General features: G+C 39.5%; 1 protein-coding gene across 3 annotated transcripts; it reads left to right on the plus strand.

Annotated features, from left to right (window-relative positions):
- The first annotated feature begins 1,746 nt into the window (after positions 1–1,746).
- Positions 1,747–21,048, plus strand: BCO1 (beta-carotene oxygenase 1). Of its 3 annotated transcripts, XM_075715932.1 has the most exons (12): positions 1,827–1,867; positions 4,158–4,359; positions 6,194–6,322; positions 7,706–7,835; positions 9,294–9,441; positions 10,287–10,434; positions 11,536–11,756; positions 12,617–12,874; positions 14,048–14,150; positions 14,992–15,086; positions 17,783–17,894; positions 18,564–21,048. In XM_075715932.1, the coding sequence occupies exons 2-12, from the start codon at positions 4,269–4,271 to the stop codon at positions 18,734–18,736; spliced, it is 1,608 nt and encodes a 535-aa protein (XP_075572047.1). In that variant the 5' UTR covers positions 1,827–1,867; positions 4,158–4,268; the 3' UTR covers positions 18,737–21,048. The 3 variants fall into 3 exon arrangements, with proteins under 3 accessions (XP_009490337.1, XP_075572047.1, XP_075572048.1); XM_009492062.2 differs by lacking the exon at positions 4,158–4,359 and having other exon boundaries at positions 1,747–1,867; XM_075715933.1 differs by lacking the exons at positions 17,783–17,894; positions 18,564–21,048 and adding an exon at positions 15,695–15,813.

Below are 21,048 nucleotides of genomic sequence, written 5' to 3' on the forward strand. Positions count from 1 at the left end.
CCCAGCCTTGCACAGCCACAGGGTACAACCAGACCAGTGCTGGGCCAGGTAGTGCTTTGCTCCAAAGATGTCTTCATGGCCCTCTTTAAGTTTGGGAGAGAAGCTCAAGGCACTCAGAGACTGGAGGGGAGTGAAAGCAAAAAGAACCCAAAACAAAACAGCTTGTAGCCTTCACCACAATTGTGCAAAGCAGAAAAAAATACGGTGAAGAAAACCTGCCTGAGGTGGGGAGCTGGTAATTTCAAAAATGTTGTCATGAGGGGTGAATAGAGAGAGGAAACTGGGGAGAGATGCTAGATATGGGTGGGGGAAGATTTGTATTTGAAAGATTCTGCAACTGGATAGTGTTTGTAAATGAGGTCAAGCATCAGGAGAGGCTATTCAAACCATGGGATGGGATCATTTGCATCAAGGCTTATGTTTTCAGTATTCCTTACTGGGAAGAGTAAGACAGCACAGTGTCCCTGAGTTTATAATGTTTTGGAAAACATGAGTTACAGTGTGTCCAGTACACCCAAGATCAAAGAGCCACGGGTCTCCAGAGAAGGTTATGTTTCCTCAATGTTCTCTTGAACGTGGAGTTCTATAACCGCCTCTGTGCTCTCCCATCAAACACGCATTTTTACAAAGGGAGAAGAAACGTTTTGAATTAATAAAATTAGAAAAGTCACCCTATCCACATCTACTTCTGCTGAAAATTACACATTATAATTGTAAATCAATACATTGATATTTCTCCCTTTCAATTTTAAAAAGGGGGAAATTACACAGTTAGCAAGAAAATTAATCTCTCCATGCCTTACTAACTGCTTATCTGTCATTAGCATGATGAAAACAACTTTTGGGAACAATGGTGATTTAGCTGAAAAAAATCGGATTTTAGGGTAACCTCATATGAAGTTGCATAATATATTATTGTGCAACGGATCTTATTATCCTTCATGTTCAATGGAGCCTATGATTTGCTCTGCAATCACATGCTTTATTTGGAAATAATTCTTTTCCCAGAGGATTTTAAAATTAACAACATTGAACTCAGTTAAGTACGTTATCTGGAAACAAAAGCATGAAGTTAAAAATCCCCCTTATTTTTAATGATTCCTGCCATACTTTCACAGGGTGGATTCAGGTCACATATGGGAGAATATGTTATAGTGATTATTTGTGGAAAGATGTTTAATTCAAAGATGAGCCACTCAGTTCACTCTGGAACAGCTTGTATATAAAGAAATACAGCGCATGACTGTTCAGCAATGGTATTTTGTTAATTAATAGAACAGCCCAGTTTAAATTTCACGGAATGGAAAGAAAAGGATGACACCCTGCTCTGAAACATTTGTCACTCCCAAAGAGCCAAATTCAGAACAGTGGGTAGAGATTTCTTTCCTTTTTCTCTCCCTGCCTGCCAAATGGGGCAAGCACCCTTACGCAGGGTCTCAAATTTTAACTGAAATGCTGAAGGTGATGTTTCAGAGTCATTCTACCTGACTCCCTGCATGTGCCTGGCTGCGCTCCGACGGGCTCATAAGGAGCGAACAGGCGAGCTACATTTTTCCTATTTCTCCTTTGAATTGGCGAAAGAGTTAATTTTAATGAGAATGTGCAAGAATTGTAGCGTATGTGCCCGGGATTAAAGAGCAGCTATTACAAATTGTGACTCTCTGAGCCACCTGCTGCTAGCTCGCATTGCACTTTGACCTTATCTTTCATACGTAACAGGAAAGAGCTGCTGGCAGCCCAGACGGCAGCGGACGGCGAGGAGCCGCTGGGGAGAGGCCGCCGAAACTCTTTATTACATGAGTGATGGATACAATAGTTGGTAGAAATAAAGAAGAACACCCAGAGCCCATAAAAGCTGAGGTGCAAGGTAAGCGAAAGAAAAATCTGTTCTACTGCATGCCATTGAACACTTGTTCACCCAAGGCAGCGCTGAAAAGGGAAAGTGCGAAACGTGAGTTTTGTTTACAGGGCTGATCTCAGATAGTATCTGTGCTCCGCCAGTGGGATTCTTCTCGCTTCATGGGCATTTCTGTTGTGTACTTTCCCAAAAAGTCTGTTTGAACAGGGTTCACTCAAGTTGGTGGTGAGGGACGGAGTCTCGTGCTTTAATCTTGTGACACCCCCCTTTCCCCCCACTCCGTGGGATTTGGGTTTCTCCACTCTCTCCGCTCTCTCTGGTTTCTCCGGTTTTTCGGCTCCGTTCCCCTGCGTCCCTCCCTCCCTCTGCTCCCCTCCCCTGCCTGCTGCAGAGGCACCAAGACCCCCAAGGCCCCTCAACAGCAGCGTTCCTACGTGGCAAAGTGGCAGGAGCAGGTGCCCCCGCGCCCCGTTACCCAGCGGGTCCCGAAGTTAATCCAGTGGAAACTGCGGGGTACGCTGCAGCCGGTACCTCAACGGGGCTCTCTAGGGATGAACGCTTGATCAATCAACTGGTTTTACTGCTTTCTTCACTTTACAGAAGAGGCTTTTGCTACAGCCGCAGGAGAGGTCTGTTGCTGAGAACCCCTATTTAGTAAATACCTGCTGCATAGCTTGTAATGTGTAGTGCGAGAAACGGTAGGCATCTAATGCCAATTTTAAAGTCACTTCCCAAGCGCAACACTTAAAAAGACGACAATTCAGACTCGCATGACTTTGTTGTTGTTGTTCAGTTTGGTGACTGAATGGGAAAAGATTTTGTTTCAAGTCAGCCAAAGTGCTTTGTTATAATTTGTGGTGGTTTTATGCCTCAATGTTTTTTTTGCTCAGGATAAAACCTTGTTATTGAAACATTTGGAGTTGTTTGCAAACAAACCATTTATCACACCTGATCTGTATTATGAAATGGTTTATTTGAACAAAGACTGCATATTTCAGTAAATAAAATCATGTATACAAAATATTCCTTCATTGGTAATTGTCGTGGTTTAGCCCCAGCCAGCAGCTAAGCACCATGCGGCTGCTCACTCACTCCCGCTGTCCCGGTGGGATGGGGGAGAGAATTGGAAGAGTAAGAGTGAGAAACACTCCTGGGTTGAGATAAGAACAGGTTAATAATTGAAATAAAATAAAGTCAAATAGTAGCAGTAGTAGTAATAATAACAATATAATAATAATAGTAATAATAATATACAAAGCAAGTGATGCACAATGCAATTGCTGATCACCCGCCGACCGATACCCAGACAGTTCCCGAGCAGCGATCACTCCCCCCGGCCAGCCCCCCCAGTTTCTATACTGCCCATGACGCCATATGGTATGGAATAGCCCTTGGGCCAGTTTGGATCAACTATTCTGGCTGTGCCCCCTCCCAGCTTCTTGTGCACCTGGCAGAGCATGGGAAGCTGAAAAGTCCCTGACTAGCATAAGCAGTACTGAACAACAACTGAAACATCAGTGTGTTATCAGCGTTATTGCCATCCTAAATCCAAAACACAGCACTATGCCAGCTACTAGGAAGAAAATTAACTCTATCCCAGCCAAAACCAGGACAGTAATAATGATTCTGTAGTTACCAATTATGAAAACTGCAAGAGAACCTTGACCTCTAAATATTCTGCTAGCCCTGAGCTCTGCCAGTACTTTCGCTCCTTGTTACTCAATACGTAAACTATAAATACGACCTGTGAATAGAAGTAGAAATACTTCTAACGTCGGCCGTAATTTCACCCATGCTCACCTAAACACTGTACAGCCATGTGATTATAGGAGACTATGTTGCTATGACAGTTAATAAGCTTCCAAATATTTGGAGATTTTACTGTCTCACTTTTGTGTCCTCATGTGGTATAGAAAACCCATTATTTCAACTTCAGATAAAACTCTGAAGCAAAAAAGATACAAGGTCCAGATTTTTAAAGCTGTTTAAACACTTTAGGATGCTGATTGGTACCCACTGTGATTTACAGAACTTAATTCCCACTAAGATGAGTTTTCATCTGAAAACCTCACTAGATGACCCTTTGCTCCATGCTTTTCATACTGGAATTCTGCCAGAAATGACACTGAATTACACCACCAGGTTCAGAAGCTGCATTGAGTCCACAGTGCCTTAAAAAGAAGATCCCCTTTTTTTCCTGTTTATCTCTTCCATCAAAATTCTTTTATTGGCCTGTCCTGGAACTTTTGGAGCACCATTATTCTGATATAGAGGAATAATCTCTAAACAAAATTTTTAGCCCTAGGAGCTGCAAGATGTTCACTGAATTGCAGAAGTATCTGCTGTTCTTGAATGATGGGCCCCAAAGCAGAAGACGGTTTTACTGAGTCAGAATCCCACGAGACCTCATATGCAGAAGTATTACATTTTCACCGCAGAGAAGGAAGGACTGGTTGCAGCAAGACCACATGCAGTCAGCCCCAGCTCAGTGTTAGCAAAAGGTTTGTTGCAGCCCATGCTCACTGCACAGGTTTGCAATCATAAATGGCATTGGTAGGAGGGTAGGAGCACAGAAGACTACACTGACTACACTGCAGCTCGTTGCCCATAGTATTGGAGAAGTAGCAGAGCCTACAATCCTCTATTGCCAATAACAGAAAACTGTAGAAGTGACAAGAAGAAACGCTTTTATTGTAGGCGTATAAGCAGACTAAACTTGTTCAGCAATTAATGTTCAGTAGTCAGCCAAACAAAAATTATGTATCTATTTTGAATATATACTCTCTTAAGGTCATAATCCTCTTCTCTTTGATGGATTCTTTTCTTTTGCTAACTTGTGATTTCCTCACTGTCTCCTCACCAACTATTTTTAGTTACTTAAGTTTTGTGCAATTATCTGCATTAAGGGATAAACCTTGTTCATCTTATACAAAAAAGTACTATAATTACTGCCTTGAAACTTCTTGTATTAGAAAGGCAAGAAGGGTTTGGTTTCCAAGGCTCTTCTAGAATGTAATAATAATAATGATGAAAGTCCATCCATTGTGTCAACAATTTTTTACCTTCCTCATGTATTCCAGAACTGTAACCCTAATGCAGTTGTGTGAGTATTGTGGCATACAATATTAGTTGGTTAGCCTGACTGAGAATGTATCTTGGGTAAAGCTCACATTTAGTCCATACCCTTCCTTTGCTTTTGGATGGTTTTTCCTTGTGTCCTTAATGTCATTTGTTTGAAGAAATGGCAAACGTCCTTGTCTCCCTTACCTGAAAAGGTCAAAATTCAGGAAATACTCTTTTAGAAAGTGGCCAAAGTCCCTTTAGGACCTCAGAAAGTCTTACAGCAAAACAACTGTTACCTCGCTGCAACTGCATCAGCTTTGACAAAATTGCGCATTTCCATAGGAGGACATTTCTGTCTGTTGTAAAGGGAGTATTAATAAGAAGGTGTGTCAACATATTTGACATGGGGTCACAAACTAAATGATACAGAGAATTAAAAGTTCTGATAGCTTTTTATGCAGACAATGTTCAGTGCAGGAATTGTGTGGAAGAGTAGTATGTGATCTTAAATGTTCCCTCAGGAAGTATACACAAAAAGAAGCAAGAAAGCTTTTAATTTAATATCTGATACGCTTTTGTTCAGCTCTTTAACCCTAATGACATTCTTTCATTGTTGTTATTCTGCGTGTCAAATGGTAGGTAATGTATTTCTTGCAGGGATTTGATGAGGAACATTTCTCATTCAAACTTCAACAGTACTTATATATTTTCAGTATAATACTCCTACTCTTTATTTGTGTTCAAAACACCAACGTTATGAGTAGTGTCACAAAAGCACTCCCAAAGTAACACCATATTGTGCTGTGTAAAGTAATTAATGAAAGTTTTACTGGAATTCATTTAGCCTGAAGTTTAAATTGATGTACTGAAGGCCAATGCAAGTTATATAACTTATAAAATATGCTTATTTCTGATAAGCTCTAGCTTTTCCTGGCATGAGTAAAGGGTTTAAATGTATCACTTTAAAATCCGAGTGCAGGAAAGAAAGGTCCAATTTTATTGACTTCCTGACATTTAGCAAATTACATTCCAGCGATCTCATTGTCTTATAGTAATCTCATATGGCAATATTCATGCAGAATATTACTAGTGCCACATTTTTGAGCAGATCATATTTTAGTTAACCCAAACCAACGTAACTGTATACTATTATAAATCTTGACACACCCATAGTCTGTCTGCCTATATGAAGCCTTTGCCCGTAGTAAAATTGTCCCGTAACATGACCCTCACCTAAATTAATGGATCCTGGTATCTCCTTTTTGTTTATAGGTCAGTTGCCCCCTTGGCTGCAAGGGATACTTCTCCGAAATGGCCCAGGGATGCACACAATAGGGGACACCAAGTATAACCACTGTTTTGATGGCTTGGCTCTGCTGCATAGCTTTACATTTAAAAATGGTAAGTTGTTGCACATCAGATTAAAAAAAGCTCAACAACCCAAATGCCGGTGCCTTATGTTGCTAATTCTGAGTTTGATTAGCGTTAGGATGTTGCAGGTTTCACCCGCAGAGTGGCATGTGTGGTGAGGTGGTCGTGGATTTGGGGAGAGTCTCTCCAAACATACACTCACACCTCACTCTCCACAGCAGCATCCGGAGTATCTCTGCAGGGCTGTTAGCAGAGATAAGATTACGTTGTCCTTTTTTCTGGAGTGCCAAAGTTCAATATTGTCTGCGCTGCAGGATAGCCCGCAGCCAGCTCTGAGCAGGTCGCTGCAGGGCAGCCTTTGCCTTCCACCCAGAGCAAGAAAACCTGTGTTGTTTCAACCTGGATCAACCAAAAGTACTGTAATATCCGGAGGTTCTTCTGTGGTGGATGAACAACCTAGTTTCAGGGAGGACTAACATTCCCCTTTTGGGATTTGGTGGCAGCTATAACAGCTGCCAGGAGAGAAACTGGGCCACTGTGTCACTTCACGAATCAAACCTCACTTATGTATACTTGACACCCCAGCAGAGTCCTCCTACTTGTCATCCTTATGGAGGGAAAACAGGCAGCTCCTCTATCCAAAACAATTTCATTTTTTGTTTTCACTTAAAGCATTTTTATCCATTCAGCTGTTTTACAGTGAGAGGCAGGATGTTTTACACCTAGATTCTTGCTGCAAAAAAGTACGTATCTGTAAAAGAGCTGGGTTTTACTCCTGCCATCCTCCATTCCAAGAGTTTACTTTTTAGTTTCCATTTCTGTGATCAGAGGCATTTAATGCAACTGCAGGATCTCCTTGCCTGTCCAGCTCTACATCCTTAACAAAACAACCAGTAAAGAAATGACCAGTGTTTTTTAAGTTGCCACTACATTTTACTTACCCAAAGCAAACAGAGCTCAGTTAGTGCAAGTATAGTGGTCCATTAAATTGCTTAGGATAGACATGGATTCCTTCAAGCAATTTGTTACTCTCTCATAACTAAAATTTGCCAATACAGGAGATTTATCACCACCCACACACTGAGGCATAATTAATCATTTTTACACAGATTGTTTTGCTTTACTGGAAGAGTTTATCCAAATCTCTCCTTTCCTCTCCCCAGTTCCCCAGTATTGTCCAAATGTGTTGGGAATCAAGGAAGCTAGACAAATGGTTATCTATCTCAGCAGCTGCAAGAACAGTCCCGGGTTCCTTAGAGAGCTGAAAAAGCCTTCCAAAACATTGCTGGTCTCACTGCAAACTTTTCTCAGCTGAGGGACATCTGCTTGAGAAGCTTTCTCTGACTTTACTTATGCTGATTTTGTAAAGAACTCGGTATGAAATGTGATTGAAACCTGTTTGGCCTTTGTCAGGTGAAGTTTACTACAGAAGTAAGTATCTCCGAAGTGACACATTCAACTCCAATGTAGAAGCAAACCGAATTGTGGTGTCTGAGTTTGGAACTATGGCTTATCCAGATCCATGCAGAAACATATTTGCCAAGTAAGCAATGCTTTTTCCAACAGGACTCTTCTATCTACTTCTCTCTCCAGCACAGATGTCTTCCTGTTTGCCGTTGACACATATTTACAAATACAAAATTCGTTTTGTAAATTTACAATTGCTAAATATTGAAAAGGCCAAGAGATATATCCAGCGCGGTACTCTCTATGGGTTATTCTAAGGCAAATATTTTAAATTCATTATATCAGCAATATTGGCTGTTTTATTCACTATTGCAAGTAGATTTTGTTGTAATTTTGAAAAAGCAAATATTTTCTTTTTCAAGTCTTTCACAGAGGTTAATAAAAATGACACTCTGTAAGGGGAGGAGCAGCAAAAAAGGAAAAGACGAAGAGATGGGGAAGGAATTAATGCAAAGTTTATTCAACAAAAAGAAGAAAAGCATTAATCACTTTAAAAAATCAGAAAAACTTCTGGATTAAAGACCACTTCTACAAAAAAAAAAAAAAGGAAGTGGTGAAAAATTTCCATTGTTTCTTGAGGCATGTGCACTGCTTTGAAGGACTGCACCCATAGGCCTGAGCTAATCTTATGTTCAAAATCAGAACCGCCTGGGATCACTGCAATAGCTGCTTGCACACCGTTTGGAAGGATGATAGGCTGTATATGAGAGGCAAGGTGTAAGCCATCATGTTGTCGCCTGTCTCGTAAAATTGGCTGTGGATATTCCCTGACAAATGCAAGTAGCTTACCCGTCTCTTCCTCCTGGCTGAACGACCTCTAATGACCTTGAATTTGATATTTGCTAAGAGCATGTGCATGGATAGTTACTGCAAAATAGTTCGTTTCCTTCCCTCTTCCAGCACGTAGGGTAATGCTGGCATTTTAAGTTCGAATGCGATATAAGCAAATTTGTCTTGCTTCAAGTGAATATGATAAAATCCTACACTAATAAGGAAAACTGGCAAGCCCACATGTGAAGTTGGATCTTCTTTGAAATCATGACTGTGATACGGGATAACACCCGGAACAAAAATAGTCCATCAGGGAGTATGTGGATCCATCTATTTTATGAAGGCATACCCTGAAAAACCTACCAGCATTTAGGTAGAAATTATTAGGCCAAATTCTCACAGGGTATGCACAGGAGAGCATGTCATTTGCCCATCCTGATAAGCCAGTGCATATGTTACAGCTGACAGCAGGACTGGACCTGGATGCCCATTTGTGTATGGAAAAACAGTTGCACACGTGTCCTTAACCCTCGCCCAGGCCAAGGGCGTCAAAGACGTCCCTCTCCTCCGCTTGGCCACCCCTTCCACCGAGGCAGCGTAGGAGCAGACAGAAGAGGGCACAGCAGGGAGAGACGGACCCCGCCGGCTGGCGCGGCTGCTGTGCGCAGCCCGCGCGGCTGGGGTGACGCCTGCTTCGCACGGGGTGACGCTGCTACAGCTGCTGCGGCTCTAATGAACCCATGCCAAATCTCCCTCTGTACAGGGCATTCTCGTACTTGTCTCACGCCATTCCTGAGTTCACAGACAACTGCCTGATCAACATTATGAAAACTGGGGATGATTTTTATGCTACCAGCGAGACTAACTTCATCAGGAAAATTAATCCGCAGACTCTGGAGACATTAGAGAAGGTACACAGACTGTCTGTCGTTCTGGTTCCTCATCTTGCTAACGAATAAAGTTTCGGGCTGACTCATAAGGATCCTTTAACATGTGCAGGACACAAAACTGGGAAGATACTTTTCTTCTTCTATTCCCTTACTTTTGAAATCATGGTAAAGTGAACTAGTGAAGACACCAGATCTTTTAAGAACTTATGAGTTCAAAATTAAATTCCAGGTAGTTTGGGAAAAGCTGGGCTTTGAGCAATTTCACTTATACATAATCTAGCAAGGTTGCAGGAATATTACCACATACCACGCTTATGACCTGATTATTTTGGATGATTGCCATTATTACGCATCTGTAGTTATCAAGTGATTTACATAATTAAGAATTCAGTAGGTCAGTTATATGACTACTTTTCAAGTACCTTATGCAAGATATTACTTAATTATTAAAATGAAATCTTGACATATTGAAATATACAATAAGTTTTTTTCTAGCATGCAGTACAGTTTGAGTACAATTTCCAAGCTTTAAATCATAGAAATCTTTTTGCTCCAGAAGATTGCTCGACTCATAGCCCTATTAAATAAACTGCTTTCAGGATGAAATGGGCATTTGCAGAGTAACTGCTTTAGCCATTTCTCCCGTTGTGTTACGTGGCTGCAAGGGAGAGGTGAATATAATTCAGATGCTGTAACTTGTTTTAGCCTTGAATTAGGGAATCATTTGAGGACCTACATAGGTCATTTGGCTTAATTGTTTAAATTTCAAGGCCAGTGCTAAAAAGCTGGTGCATTTGTGGTGTTAGCTGAGATCAATTTTAATTCTCTTACACATCTCTCAAATCTCCTATTGTATCATTTTCCAGGTTGACTACAGCAAATACGTAGCTGTAAATATGGCAACTTCTCACCCGCACTATGACAGTGATGGAAATACTCTCAACATAGGTACTTCAATAGCTGATAAAGGGAAAACAAAATACGTTCTATTTAAGATTCCTCCCTCTGTGCCAGGTAAGATAGGTCTTTTATCAGTATTTTCTAGAAACTTGTTAGCAATTTTGTTTCTTCTGAGGTTAAGGGGTGGTGATGCAGCTCTTCTAGAAACGGATGGCATTCATTTTCTTAATTTTAACTTACTGTGAACTTAATGTTAACTGCTTAGCCTGTCTGGGCATGTGCTATTACAAAGGTTCATCTTGAATACTGTGGAAACAGGATATTTCAGTATGAAGAACCTTGCTTTTAGAAGAATTTGCTTTTAGAAGCATTCTACTTCCAATACCACGAGAGCGAACTAACTCTTTTAGAAGAATTTCCATTCCCTGTATTCTGATGTGTAGAGGCAGGGTGAACAGAAACGATTTTATTAGGGCAGTATATATAATTTGAAGTCATAAATTTTCATATTCTTCATAAATAAAAATGCTCTTAAAATGCTGATACTGTGATTATAGGAAGCATAATACCAAGTAATACCTAATATAGAGTTAGAGTTAATTCCTCTCTAACCTGGCCTACACTAGGCCTTGCTGAAATACTGTCCTTTGTTCACAGAGCAAATCACTTGCTCTTTTTCCTCCAGGACAATCTTTTTTTTTTTTTTTTTTTTTTGTGGTGGTGTTTAAAATCAGCTGCTAATGTGATGTCTGTCCTCTTGGTTGAACAATCAAGAGGCCTTTCACTGCTGAAAGATAAGTTTGTAATTTCTAGCTGGGGTTCAAACAAAGTCTGTATAGATCAAACAGGAACGTCTCCTTAGAAGTTCAAAAACACGGGGGCATTTGAACCCCCTTAACAAGCTGCCGATTTAATTGAACATCTTTCTCTTCTATGCTGGAACTTCTGAAGACAGTAACCAGTGGAAACAAATAGTAAGATGAGGGGGCTCTGTCTAAACGGATCCAGCATTGTGATATTACTGCGTTGCTTCACTCAGATGCCAATTTCTATGTTAATTCTGCAGGAGGAAACAACCACTTTCTTAACAGAAAAATGCAAATAAAACTGAGAGGAACCTGTTCTTTCCTACTTCATACATGGGAGAAATCCAAGCACAAGACTGGATTGGAATTTGTTATAAATATAATTTTATTTTTTATCATTTATGTTCAGAAAAAGAAAAGAAGAACTCTTGTTTTAAACATCTGGAAGTGCTATGCTCCATCCCTTCTCGCTCTCTGCTCCACCCAAGCTACTACCATAGCTTTGGAATCACAGAAAATTACGTTGTCTTCATAGAGCAGCCACTCAAACTGGATCTTATCAAAATGGCAACTGCTTACATCCGAGGTGTGAACTGGGCTTCCTGCCTTGTCTATCATAAGGAAGATAAGGTATTTTTCCTAGTGCTGAGCAATGGAGTCAGCTAGGCCAGTGCCCTCTTCCACACTGTTCTGTTTTTCATCTGGTTCATTAATTGCAGTAATCCCTCATTTTTTTTCAACCCTTGACTTTCATGTTGCACAATTTTTTAGAAGTTGTATTTTTTTAATACTATCACCCATCTCCAGAAATTTCACAAATAAATATCTGATGCTGAAGTGCTTGAGACAGGGGATAGTTTGGAATTGTTACAAATACTGTGTGCTAGCAGAGAAATTCAAAACCGCACTAGCATCCCAGACACATACAGTTGTTCCTGGTCCAAACAAAATACTGTATATTGTGGGTGAGATCTGCTCTAGATCCATTGCATCGGATAGGAGAGCCAGACCGGTGGAAAAGCCTGCATGCAACAAAAGGGGAGTCTTTCACTGTGGCAACTGAGGAAAAAAGCTGTTTTCTGAGGACCTTAGTTCCACATGCTGTGGCCATCAATAAGCGGGGCATGCTGGGGCAGAGGACACCAGCACAGAGCATTACAGAGACCCTGGCCTAAGGCAGATTTATTTAACTTAAAAATAGAGCAGGGGATTTTCCAGGTTTTACCAGAAAACTTCAGTCCTCAGCCTGGCCCAATTAATAATTCGCAACAGTAAAATGAGTTTAAAGCACTTCCACACTCATTTTACTCCTGCATTTTTTAGTCTTCAGGTTGGAACCTCTTGTTTCCTAGCGGCAAATCCTGAGATCTTAACATGCTTCAGTAGAAACAGACAATACATTAGAATGTTGATGGCTACCATTGGAAAAGTTTCCTAAATAACTATTTGCTGATCATTAATGTTTTTAAATAATGTTTCCTATCTTTCAGACTTGGTTTCACTTTGTAGACAGGAAGACTAAAAAAGAAGTATCCACCAAGTTTTATACTGATGCTATGGTGCTTTTTCACCATGTAAATGCTTATGAAGAGGATGGCCACATTATTTTTGATATTATTGCCTATACAGACAATAGCTTATATGATACATTCTATTTAAAAAACCTGAGTAAAGACTCTGAAGAGAGCAGCAAGCTTACCTCCATGCCGACCTGCAAACGATTTGTTGTTCCTCTGCAGTATGACAAGGTAGAAAGAAAATGGCTTTTTACTCTGTTCTTTGATCAGTAATTTAAAATACATCAGTGTCAATAGTGGGTGAATTATTAGTTGCCAGCCCTTATGTGCAAATTTCTGATTCTTTAAAAATAACATATACACAAAGTGTGCAGGAGTTTTGTTTTGTGTATGTGTTGTAAGAAACGGCAACGAGCAGCTGGACATACAGTGACATGGATTTAGGTTCTGACTCCATCCATTATGGAGAGCAAGGCTACTGAGCCTACGTTAAGTTCCTTACCAGTGAGATTATTTGTAAAATGCTATCAAATACGAGCAGGTATATCAGCTTGGCTGTTGACTGGAAGGGCGTGCATGAGGTTTTGCACAATCTGTTTCTTCCACTTTACTGGAAGCCTATATATAATATACGCATGCTCCCAACTGTTGCAATGGTTTTAATAAAATTAGAAGATTTCATTTAAGTGTGAGATTTACCAGGAAGAGGAAAGATTTTATCTTTCAGTTTAATTTAAAACATCATTTTACATCATTGTTTGCAGGGAAGATTTTATACTGCCCAGCAACTTGGGCAAGTTTCTGCCTGATACATTTGGAATGGATACGACTTTTTCTCTCTACATCCTAGAACCTTGCTGCTTTGTTCATGTCTCAAAAACAGTTACACCGCAGTGACAACAGATGTGTTCGATCACACCAGCTGTCCAAACTACCCTATAATCCTAACAATTCAGCAAAAGCATATTAAAAGCAAGAGTGCATTACACCTATTTTTGCACTTGATTTATAGCAGGTGCAAAAAAGCTAACCTTGGTGACTTTTAGTGGGAATTTGATACCTAATTCCTTGAAACCAATCTTCCTGAACTAAATTCAAAAACTATGTAATCCATTTATTGTGCTTCTGAAACATAGCCATGTCTATCTAAACTTTTCTAAAGGCTTGGTGTGCTTCAAAATGATTACTCTATGATATATTAAAATCCTCTGAGTGTAGCACGATTTCTAATGAAAAGGTCAGAATCTAATATTACAAGATAAACACCATAAGAAGGAACTTCTTGAAGCTGGATTGTTTGTTTAATCCCGAAATTGTCTATATTAATATCAAACCTGATGAAAGATCTAAATTAGAAGCATATTCTTCGAGAGACATTACTTTTTCAGCATATTTCTCTTTCAGGATGCCGAAGTAGGTTCTAATTTAGTCACACTTCCATCTACCGCAACTGCTGTAAAAGAGAAAGATGGCAGCCTCTACTGCCAACCTGAAATCCTGTGTGAAGGTGAGACATATCCATTATACAAATCTCAAATATACTCTCTTACACACGCATAGGTGCATTCTAATAATGCCTACTAGCTGTTCATATATGTAAGATCTTTATGAAACTAAGAGAAACAAAACTTTTAATTAATCTGTTTAGTGTAGATATTGACAATATCTTTCTCTTCTTTACTTCCCTCCTCTGCGTCTATCCAGTAATATACGACCCTGAACTCTCAGATATATATTTATCAAGAGTGAAATCCTTTAAATATCTGAAGTTACATCAGTTTTATATTAATTAGGATCCCAAGTTTGATCTTATAACTATTAATATGGCTTGCAAATGTACCTGTTACAAGACTAATTTTAGTTAAATAGGTCTGGTACAAATACTAAATTCAGTTATTGCTGTATTTTATAAAGATTGCCTTTGAAAGTGGATTTTTAAACTTTTTCAGTGGATAATAACAGGAATATGAAAAGAGTATATATTTACTTAAAGTCATTTCTTAGAATGGTAGCTTCCAATTATATCTCAGATGTTCACATCTCATGTATTTATGAAGAAAGAAAAAAACAAACCAAACAAAAAAACCCCCTCATAAGTTCCAGTATAATGAATCCCTAAGAATGAGAAACTGTCATTTTTGAACTAACAGCCATGGCTTAATTATGTTGTGTTAATATCCATCTTCTGCTTTCTAGAAATTCAGACATACAAAATCTATGCAACACCCATTTTAAATACTGTCAAGGTTTTTCACAGGGCAAAACTTCCTGAAGATTGGCATATGTAAATGTACATCTGAGTTATTTTTCTTCTCTTGTTCCTAAGTCTCAAACTTTATTTTACCCAGGGATGGAACAGCCTCGCATCAACTACGACTATAATGGCAAAAAATACAAGTACATCTTTGCAACGGAAGCCCAGTGGACTCCAGTTCCTACAAAGGTATAATTAACATTTACGAAGTCAGAAACTGTATTTATAGAACACAGATCAAATTTAAGCAGTTATAAGTAGACCATGCTTTACTAGTTTGGCCCAAAATGTAGCCTAATCTGCATTCATACATGCAAATTCAAAGTGTGTGGCTCTGAGGCCAGAAACTGAACTCTTTTTGTTAAAGCTTCTAAATGACGACACTGCAGGTGGGTACTATGTTCATAAACTTCAGCACTTGAAAGCGGGGAGTTGAAAAGTTGGGCATATATTAGCTTACCTGTATGATTAAAACAGCCTCACTGGGCCAAACTATGGAAACAATATATCTTCGTTTTACTAGCTGGAACATTATTATCAGTTATTATCTGGAACATTATTATCAGTTGTTAAAAACATGTAGTACCAGAGGCAGCAGAACAAATGCTTTCTTACAGATGTGACTTGAGATTGGGTTCTAGAATATTCAATAGTGTATGTGTTTCTGTCAAACCTTTTCCCGTTGGTGGGTCATTCATATGCAAAGAAATATGAAATGCCTAAATTCTTATAAGGGTAAGCTCATGTTGTACCATTTCCCTCATAAAGTATTAATAAACTCAGGCTTCTTTATCCAGGTTCGTATTTTCACAGTCTCTTGAACACAAAAGTTACTGAGACCCTCACTTTTCTGCCAAATTGGGCTGAATTTCTGTAATGTGCCAAGAGCTACAAAGGAGAGAGGAAAAAGAAGTACTGGACAGATATACACCTGTAATATTTTTTTTCCTTTTAGGAAACCTAACTAAAAAAAAAACTTATTGTAACAGTATCTAATCAATTAAATATATTAAAACAATGTCAAATTTTTCAGAAAGCTTTATCTTTTGCTAGCTAGTTCTGTATTAGAGGGTAGCAAATGCTTTATTCGTGTATGCATGATGCCAGCTTTTCAGGAGACAGCCTAGAGTACAAATAGATTAAGATGAAAAGTGTTAATAGTTGAAGGTAAGAGTATTGTACAGACAAACTGACTATAATTCTTGTTCTGTGACTATAAGGCACCGCAAATTGAGTTCACTGTTGGTTCTTGTATATAATTACCACAACTGATTACAAAATAAAGCTGGATTTCTGCATGATGCAAGAAAATTTATTGCAGCACATCTGACAGGTGCTCAAACAAATCTGCAAGTTTGTGATTTCCAGTGTAGATGATCCCTGATTGACTTAAATATAATAAAAAATGCTGTTAGAAGATTTTTTTTTCACTTCAGTTACTCTTTCATGAATGCAGGCACAATAACAACCATCTATAATCCTTAGGTAAAGTCTGTCAGCAAAATTGCTGTCATCTTGGTTGGAAGGGAGAATTCTTCCAAATTCTTCCTTCAGTAATTTAAATACTTCCATTTTTGTGTAAACATATTTTTTTTTGCTAAGGGTCAAAAGGGAAAAGAATATAACTGTGGCACAGTTTAACCCCAGTCAGCAACTAAGCACCACACAGCTGCTCACTCACCATCCCCCCCACCCCGCCGGTGGGATGGGGGAGAGAATTGGGGGGAAAAAAAGTAAAACCCGTGGGTTGACATAAAGACAGTTTAATAGGACAGCAGAGGAAGAGAAAATGATGATGGTAATAATAATAATGATGATAAAAGAATATCCAAAGCAAGTGATGCACAATGCAATTGCTCACCACCCACCGACCAACGCCCAGCCCGTCCCCGAGCAGCGATCGCTGCCCCCCGGCCAGCCCCCCCCAGTTTCTATACTGGGCATGACGCCATATGGTATGGAATAGCCCTTGGGCCAGGTTGGGTCAGCTGGCCTGGCTGTGCCCCCTCCCAGCTTCTTGTGCACCTGGCAGAGCATGGGAAGCTGAGAAGTTCTTGACTGGTGTCAGCACTGCTGAGCAACAACTAAACCATCAGTGTGTTAGCAGCGTTATTCTCATACTAAATCCAAAACACAGCGCTATGCCAGCTACTAGGAAGAAAATTAACTCTATCCCAGCTGAAACCAGGACAAACTGCATCGGTATGGGCAGAGAAAAGGCCTTAACAGAACTGAACTGAAAATGCCATGCATCCCCACTGGCGATTGGTTTGTCCAGGCGCTTGACCCACTAATGAGATGGAAATCTGTACTCTGTTCCTTCAGTAAATACCAGCATCTGTGTGGAATTCTTGCCCCATTGGTCTAATCTTTACACTTCACTATTAATAGCCTTTGTTCTGGGATATATACCCTACTCTTGAGAAATATTGAGGTCACAATAAAAGGAAAATAATTCACAGGATTAGAAAACAGAAGGTTTAAATCCTGTTTCCTGCTTTACTACAGAATCGCAGCGATTGGGCACAAGTCACTTAAATGTTCTGGGCCTTGGACTCTTCCTCTGTATAGCGAGGGCATTATTTATAGTGAAGGTTCTCTCACGATCTGTTAGTATTTGTAAAATACTTAAAGCCCATAAATGAAAGATGCAATTGTAATCTAATGAAATGAAATTAAAAGAACTTCATGTGATTATGCAGCCACTAAATGTGACTCCGAAGTTTAACATTTTCCAGGTGTTTTTCTTGTGATGACACATGCCTTGTTGCTCCTTAACTCTTAGCATTGGTCCCCCATGCCTGCAGTCTGTTCATGTTGTACCTTTGGAATAAACCACTGCCTGGGTCACTGACATTTTTTCTTTTCTGGTCACAACAATTTAGATTGTAAAATTTAATATCCAGACAAAGGAAATGCTCTACTGGGGAGAGGACCACTGCTGGCCATCTGAGCCCATTTTTGTTCCCAGCCCTGATGCAAGAGAAGAGGATGATGGTAAAATAATGACAACATTCTGAAAGCTGGGGTTACATGAATTTTGCATTAAATCTTACAAGTTTCGTTGTTCTTAGTCCAGAAAGCTGGGTTGATGCTTCCACTGTGAGGTTGAAATGAGCACCAGCCATTTTACTCCCGCAGATAAAAACCACAAAGCAACAATAGACCAAAATCAGCTTGTGTAGTGTCCCAAGGTAGCCATAAACAATAAAACCAACGCTTAGGACTTTCCAGAGAGCCACTCGGAGCTGGATTTATCCATAGTTTGGGGCAGCTGCAGCTGTGGGAAGTCGGTGTTGTTACAGATGAGAACATGAAGTGGCACTGCAAGTATCCCTGTAATCTTGATCCAGTTCTGTTCTCAGGTGACTCCTTGCACAGGCAAATGGCAAACAGCTGACAGGATGAGTCCCAAAACTGCCAGGCACACAATTCCGTGTTGGTTTGCTTTTTTCCTTCCCAATGAACAGCAGGCAGACCAGAAAAAAGCACAGAAGAGAAGCACTCATTAGCCCTTTAGCACTCCCAGTAGACTTCTTGATGTAGTAAGCACTTTCAGTTTGTGTCCTAAAATTCTTAGGAAACAAGAATTGTTTCCTGACGGTGTTATCTTTTGTGCTTGGTGTAACTAGTACGTGCTTCTCATTCTTCATTTGTATGTCACAGGCATTGTTCTGACCTGTGTCGTGATGTCTGATGCAAAGGGAGCACCCTTCCTCCTTGTCTTGGATGCTAAAACGTTCAAAGAATTGGGCCGAGCCACAGTAGATGTAGACATGCATCTGGACCTTCATGGAATGTTCATACCAGAGAAAGATTTGAAGACTGAGACTGAGTAAAATGCTACTTACCCTATTACACAGACCGAGGCAACCTTCTACTGAATGTGGGAAAATAACATTCAGGAACAACCTAATCTTGTAGCAAGAAATAACTAAATATAATCTCTTCAATAACTATATATAATCTCTTATAAGAGGTAGCAATAACTTTAGTGACAAATAATTATATGCACAACTGTTACACAGCTATTCCAAAAGAAGAATGATCAGTATTAAGTGCTAACGTTGTATACAACTGATGGGGCAGGGACTAGGAGACAAAGGTAACAAGAGATGTTTTATTTGAGTAGAATGTAGCTTTCTGAGCAAAGGAAGTATTGTATTTATAGGGTGATGCATAGCATGAGTCACGCATGTCTGCAGGTCATGTAACTTTCACGGACTGTTTCAAGACTGCAGTTCACGATCAACGTTGTCTCCTGCCAGGAGGAGACAAGGAGATAGTTTAACCTCACGTTAAACTATCTGCTATGATACTGATAATTCATGGCAACGCATTCGCTTGGTGCTTCGTTTCTTAAACTCCACCATAACCAAAGCATTACACTGAGGTGCTACAACTTTCTCATTTCGAACCTAAAAAAAACCTGCTTTGCTGACAATTTCATGGTGCATTTTTCCCTTTTATATTGACAAAACCAAGTAACTTTAAATAGAGTATATGGTTTTATGTAGACTCAATTATACTTTAGTGTGATTCAATCTTAAGTACTTTGTATTTGAATCAGTTTTCATTGAGGAGAATATCTGACATGGAGTTTCATGTAATTAGATGACTAAATTATGTAAAAGATAAACAGAAATTTAGTATTAACATTGCTAATAGTCACTGTTAATAACAGTATGTATATGAGTGAGAGCAGTATATTTTGAGCAGAAGTCGAAGCAGAATGTGTGCAACAAGTTGTTTAGGTGAAAAAGTGAAAGACCTAATTTAGACCTCTGAACTCCACAGTAGCTGAAACTGCAAGCTATTGTTGCTATAGCTAAGCATTTGCTTTATTGTCTGCTTAACGCAACCATGTTCTGACGGGGGTTTATCATTGCCTGTAACAGATGCTTCCTAACACAAGTACACAACTCTCATTCATAGTCACAACTGAATGCACATTTCAACAAAAATTTCACAAAACAGCACATTTCAACAGAGAGTTCAAATGCCAAGTATACTGTGACTGGTTTTTGTTATAGGAATGGTATTTCCTAATCCCCTGAGTGTACTTCTTTTTTCTGATTTGGGGGATTGATTTTCCTTAAGGGAGAGCTTTTTTTCTTTGAATTATGTTTTCCTGTTGTAGATACCTTTACTGTTGGAGGCATCTTTACTGATGGAGAAAACTAGGTATATATCCGTCCATTTTAGGTGTTCATCTGGTCTGTACGTATCACCACACTACTCGGGGGTATCTCACTCTTTTATATACGCACTCTCACAGCGTCTCTGCCACTCGCTGTGTTTTACAGGTAGGGAACAGAATGAAATCATTGTCATTTACTGTCTCCCCATCACATGACAATCTGGGCTTTGGTGACCTGTTCGTGATTACGTAAGATGTTTACGGCAGAGCAGGAACTGAACCATCATCATCCACAGCTCTTGTTTGCTCTGTAACAGATATGCCTCCCTTTCTCCGCTTAAGTCTTTGCAGTTTGTAAGTATAAAGAATATACAGGCTATTTTTAGTGTAAAAAAGGTCACTGTGGTCAGGTCTAGAGTTCAAATATGCAGTTTTGGGCATTCAAATGATAAACATATGGAATACATAAAGTATTCCATAAAATGGAAGTAAACACTTCAGTAAGGTGGGTCTGCAGAAATAGTCACCTCTAGTGTTTTCAAGGCATATTAGCACTGCTATTTAAAAGAACTGTTATCTTCCAAAGAAGAAATTGAATTCCATTTTTGTAAGTAATATGGAACCAGTACTGGAATGGAAGACTGACTTCTGATGTTGGCAAAAGACACCAGCTGTGGGGTTGTTTCTTTTAATCTGAAAAAGTCTGGATTTAACGAGTCTCCACAAATATTTCTGGAATTATAAGGTGATAATGAATCAAAAGTCTAACCATTATTCTGGACCTCCTTTTAGAGTCTGTCTCCAGAACTTCTGTAGAACTCACAGTGTTATGTTTTTGGATGATCATGAGTTTGGATACAGGAGTTACTTGACTTCTGAGGAGCTAATTCCTACTGGCAGAGATGACATGATAGGGGAATATTAATCATAAAAACAATCTGCAGTCTAAGAAAACAAATGTGGTTTTATGTTCATGTAGAAATACTGTAGAAAATAAATGACAAGAACTTG

The sequence above is a fragment of the Pelecanus crispus genome, chromosome 8, assembly GCF_030463565.1.
Source record: "Pelecanus crispus isolate bPelCri1 chromosome 8, bPelCri1.pri, whole genome shotgun sequence".
NCBI lineage: Eukaryota > Metazoa > Chordata > Aves > Pelecaniformes > Pelecanidae > Pelecanus > Pelecanus crispus.

Bases quoted from the DNA above. Each gene is read 5' to 3' on its own strand.
- BCO1 (XM_075715932.1), top strand. From the start codon at position 4,269: ATGCAGAAGTATTACATTTTCACCGCAGAGAAGGAAGGACTGGTTGCA. The intron at 9,442-10,286 runs GTACACAGACTG...ATCATTTTCCAG, and splicing joins CTCTGGAGACATTAGAGAAG to GTTGACTACAGCAAATACGT. The intron at 15,087-17,782 runs GTATAATTAACA...ACAACAATTTAG, and splicing joins GGACTCCAGTTCCTACAAAG to ATTGTAAAATTTAATATCCA.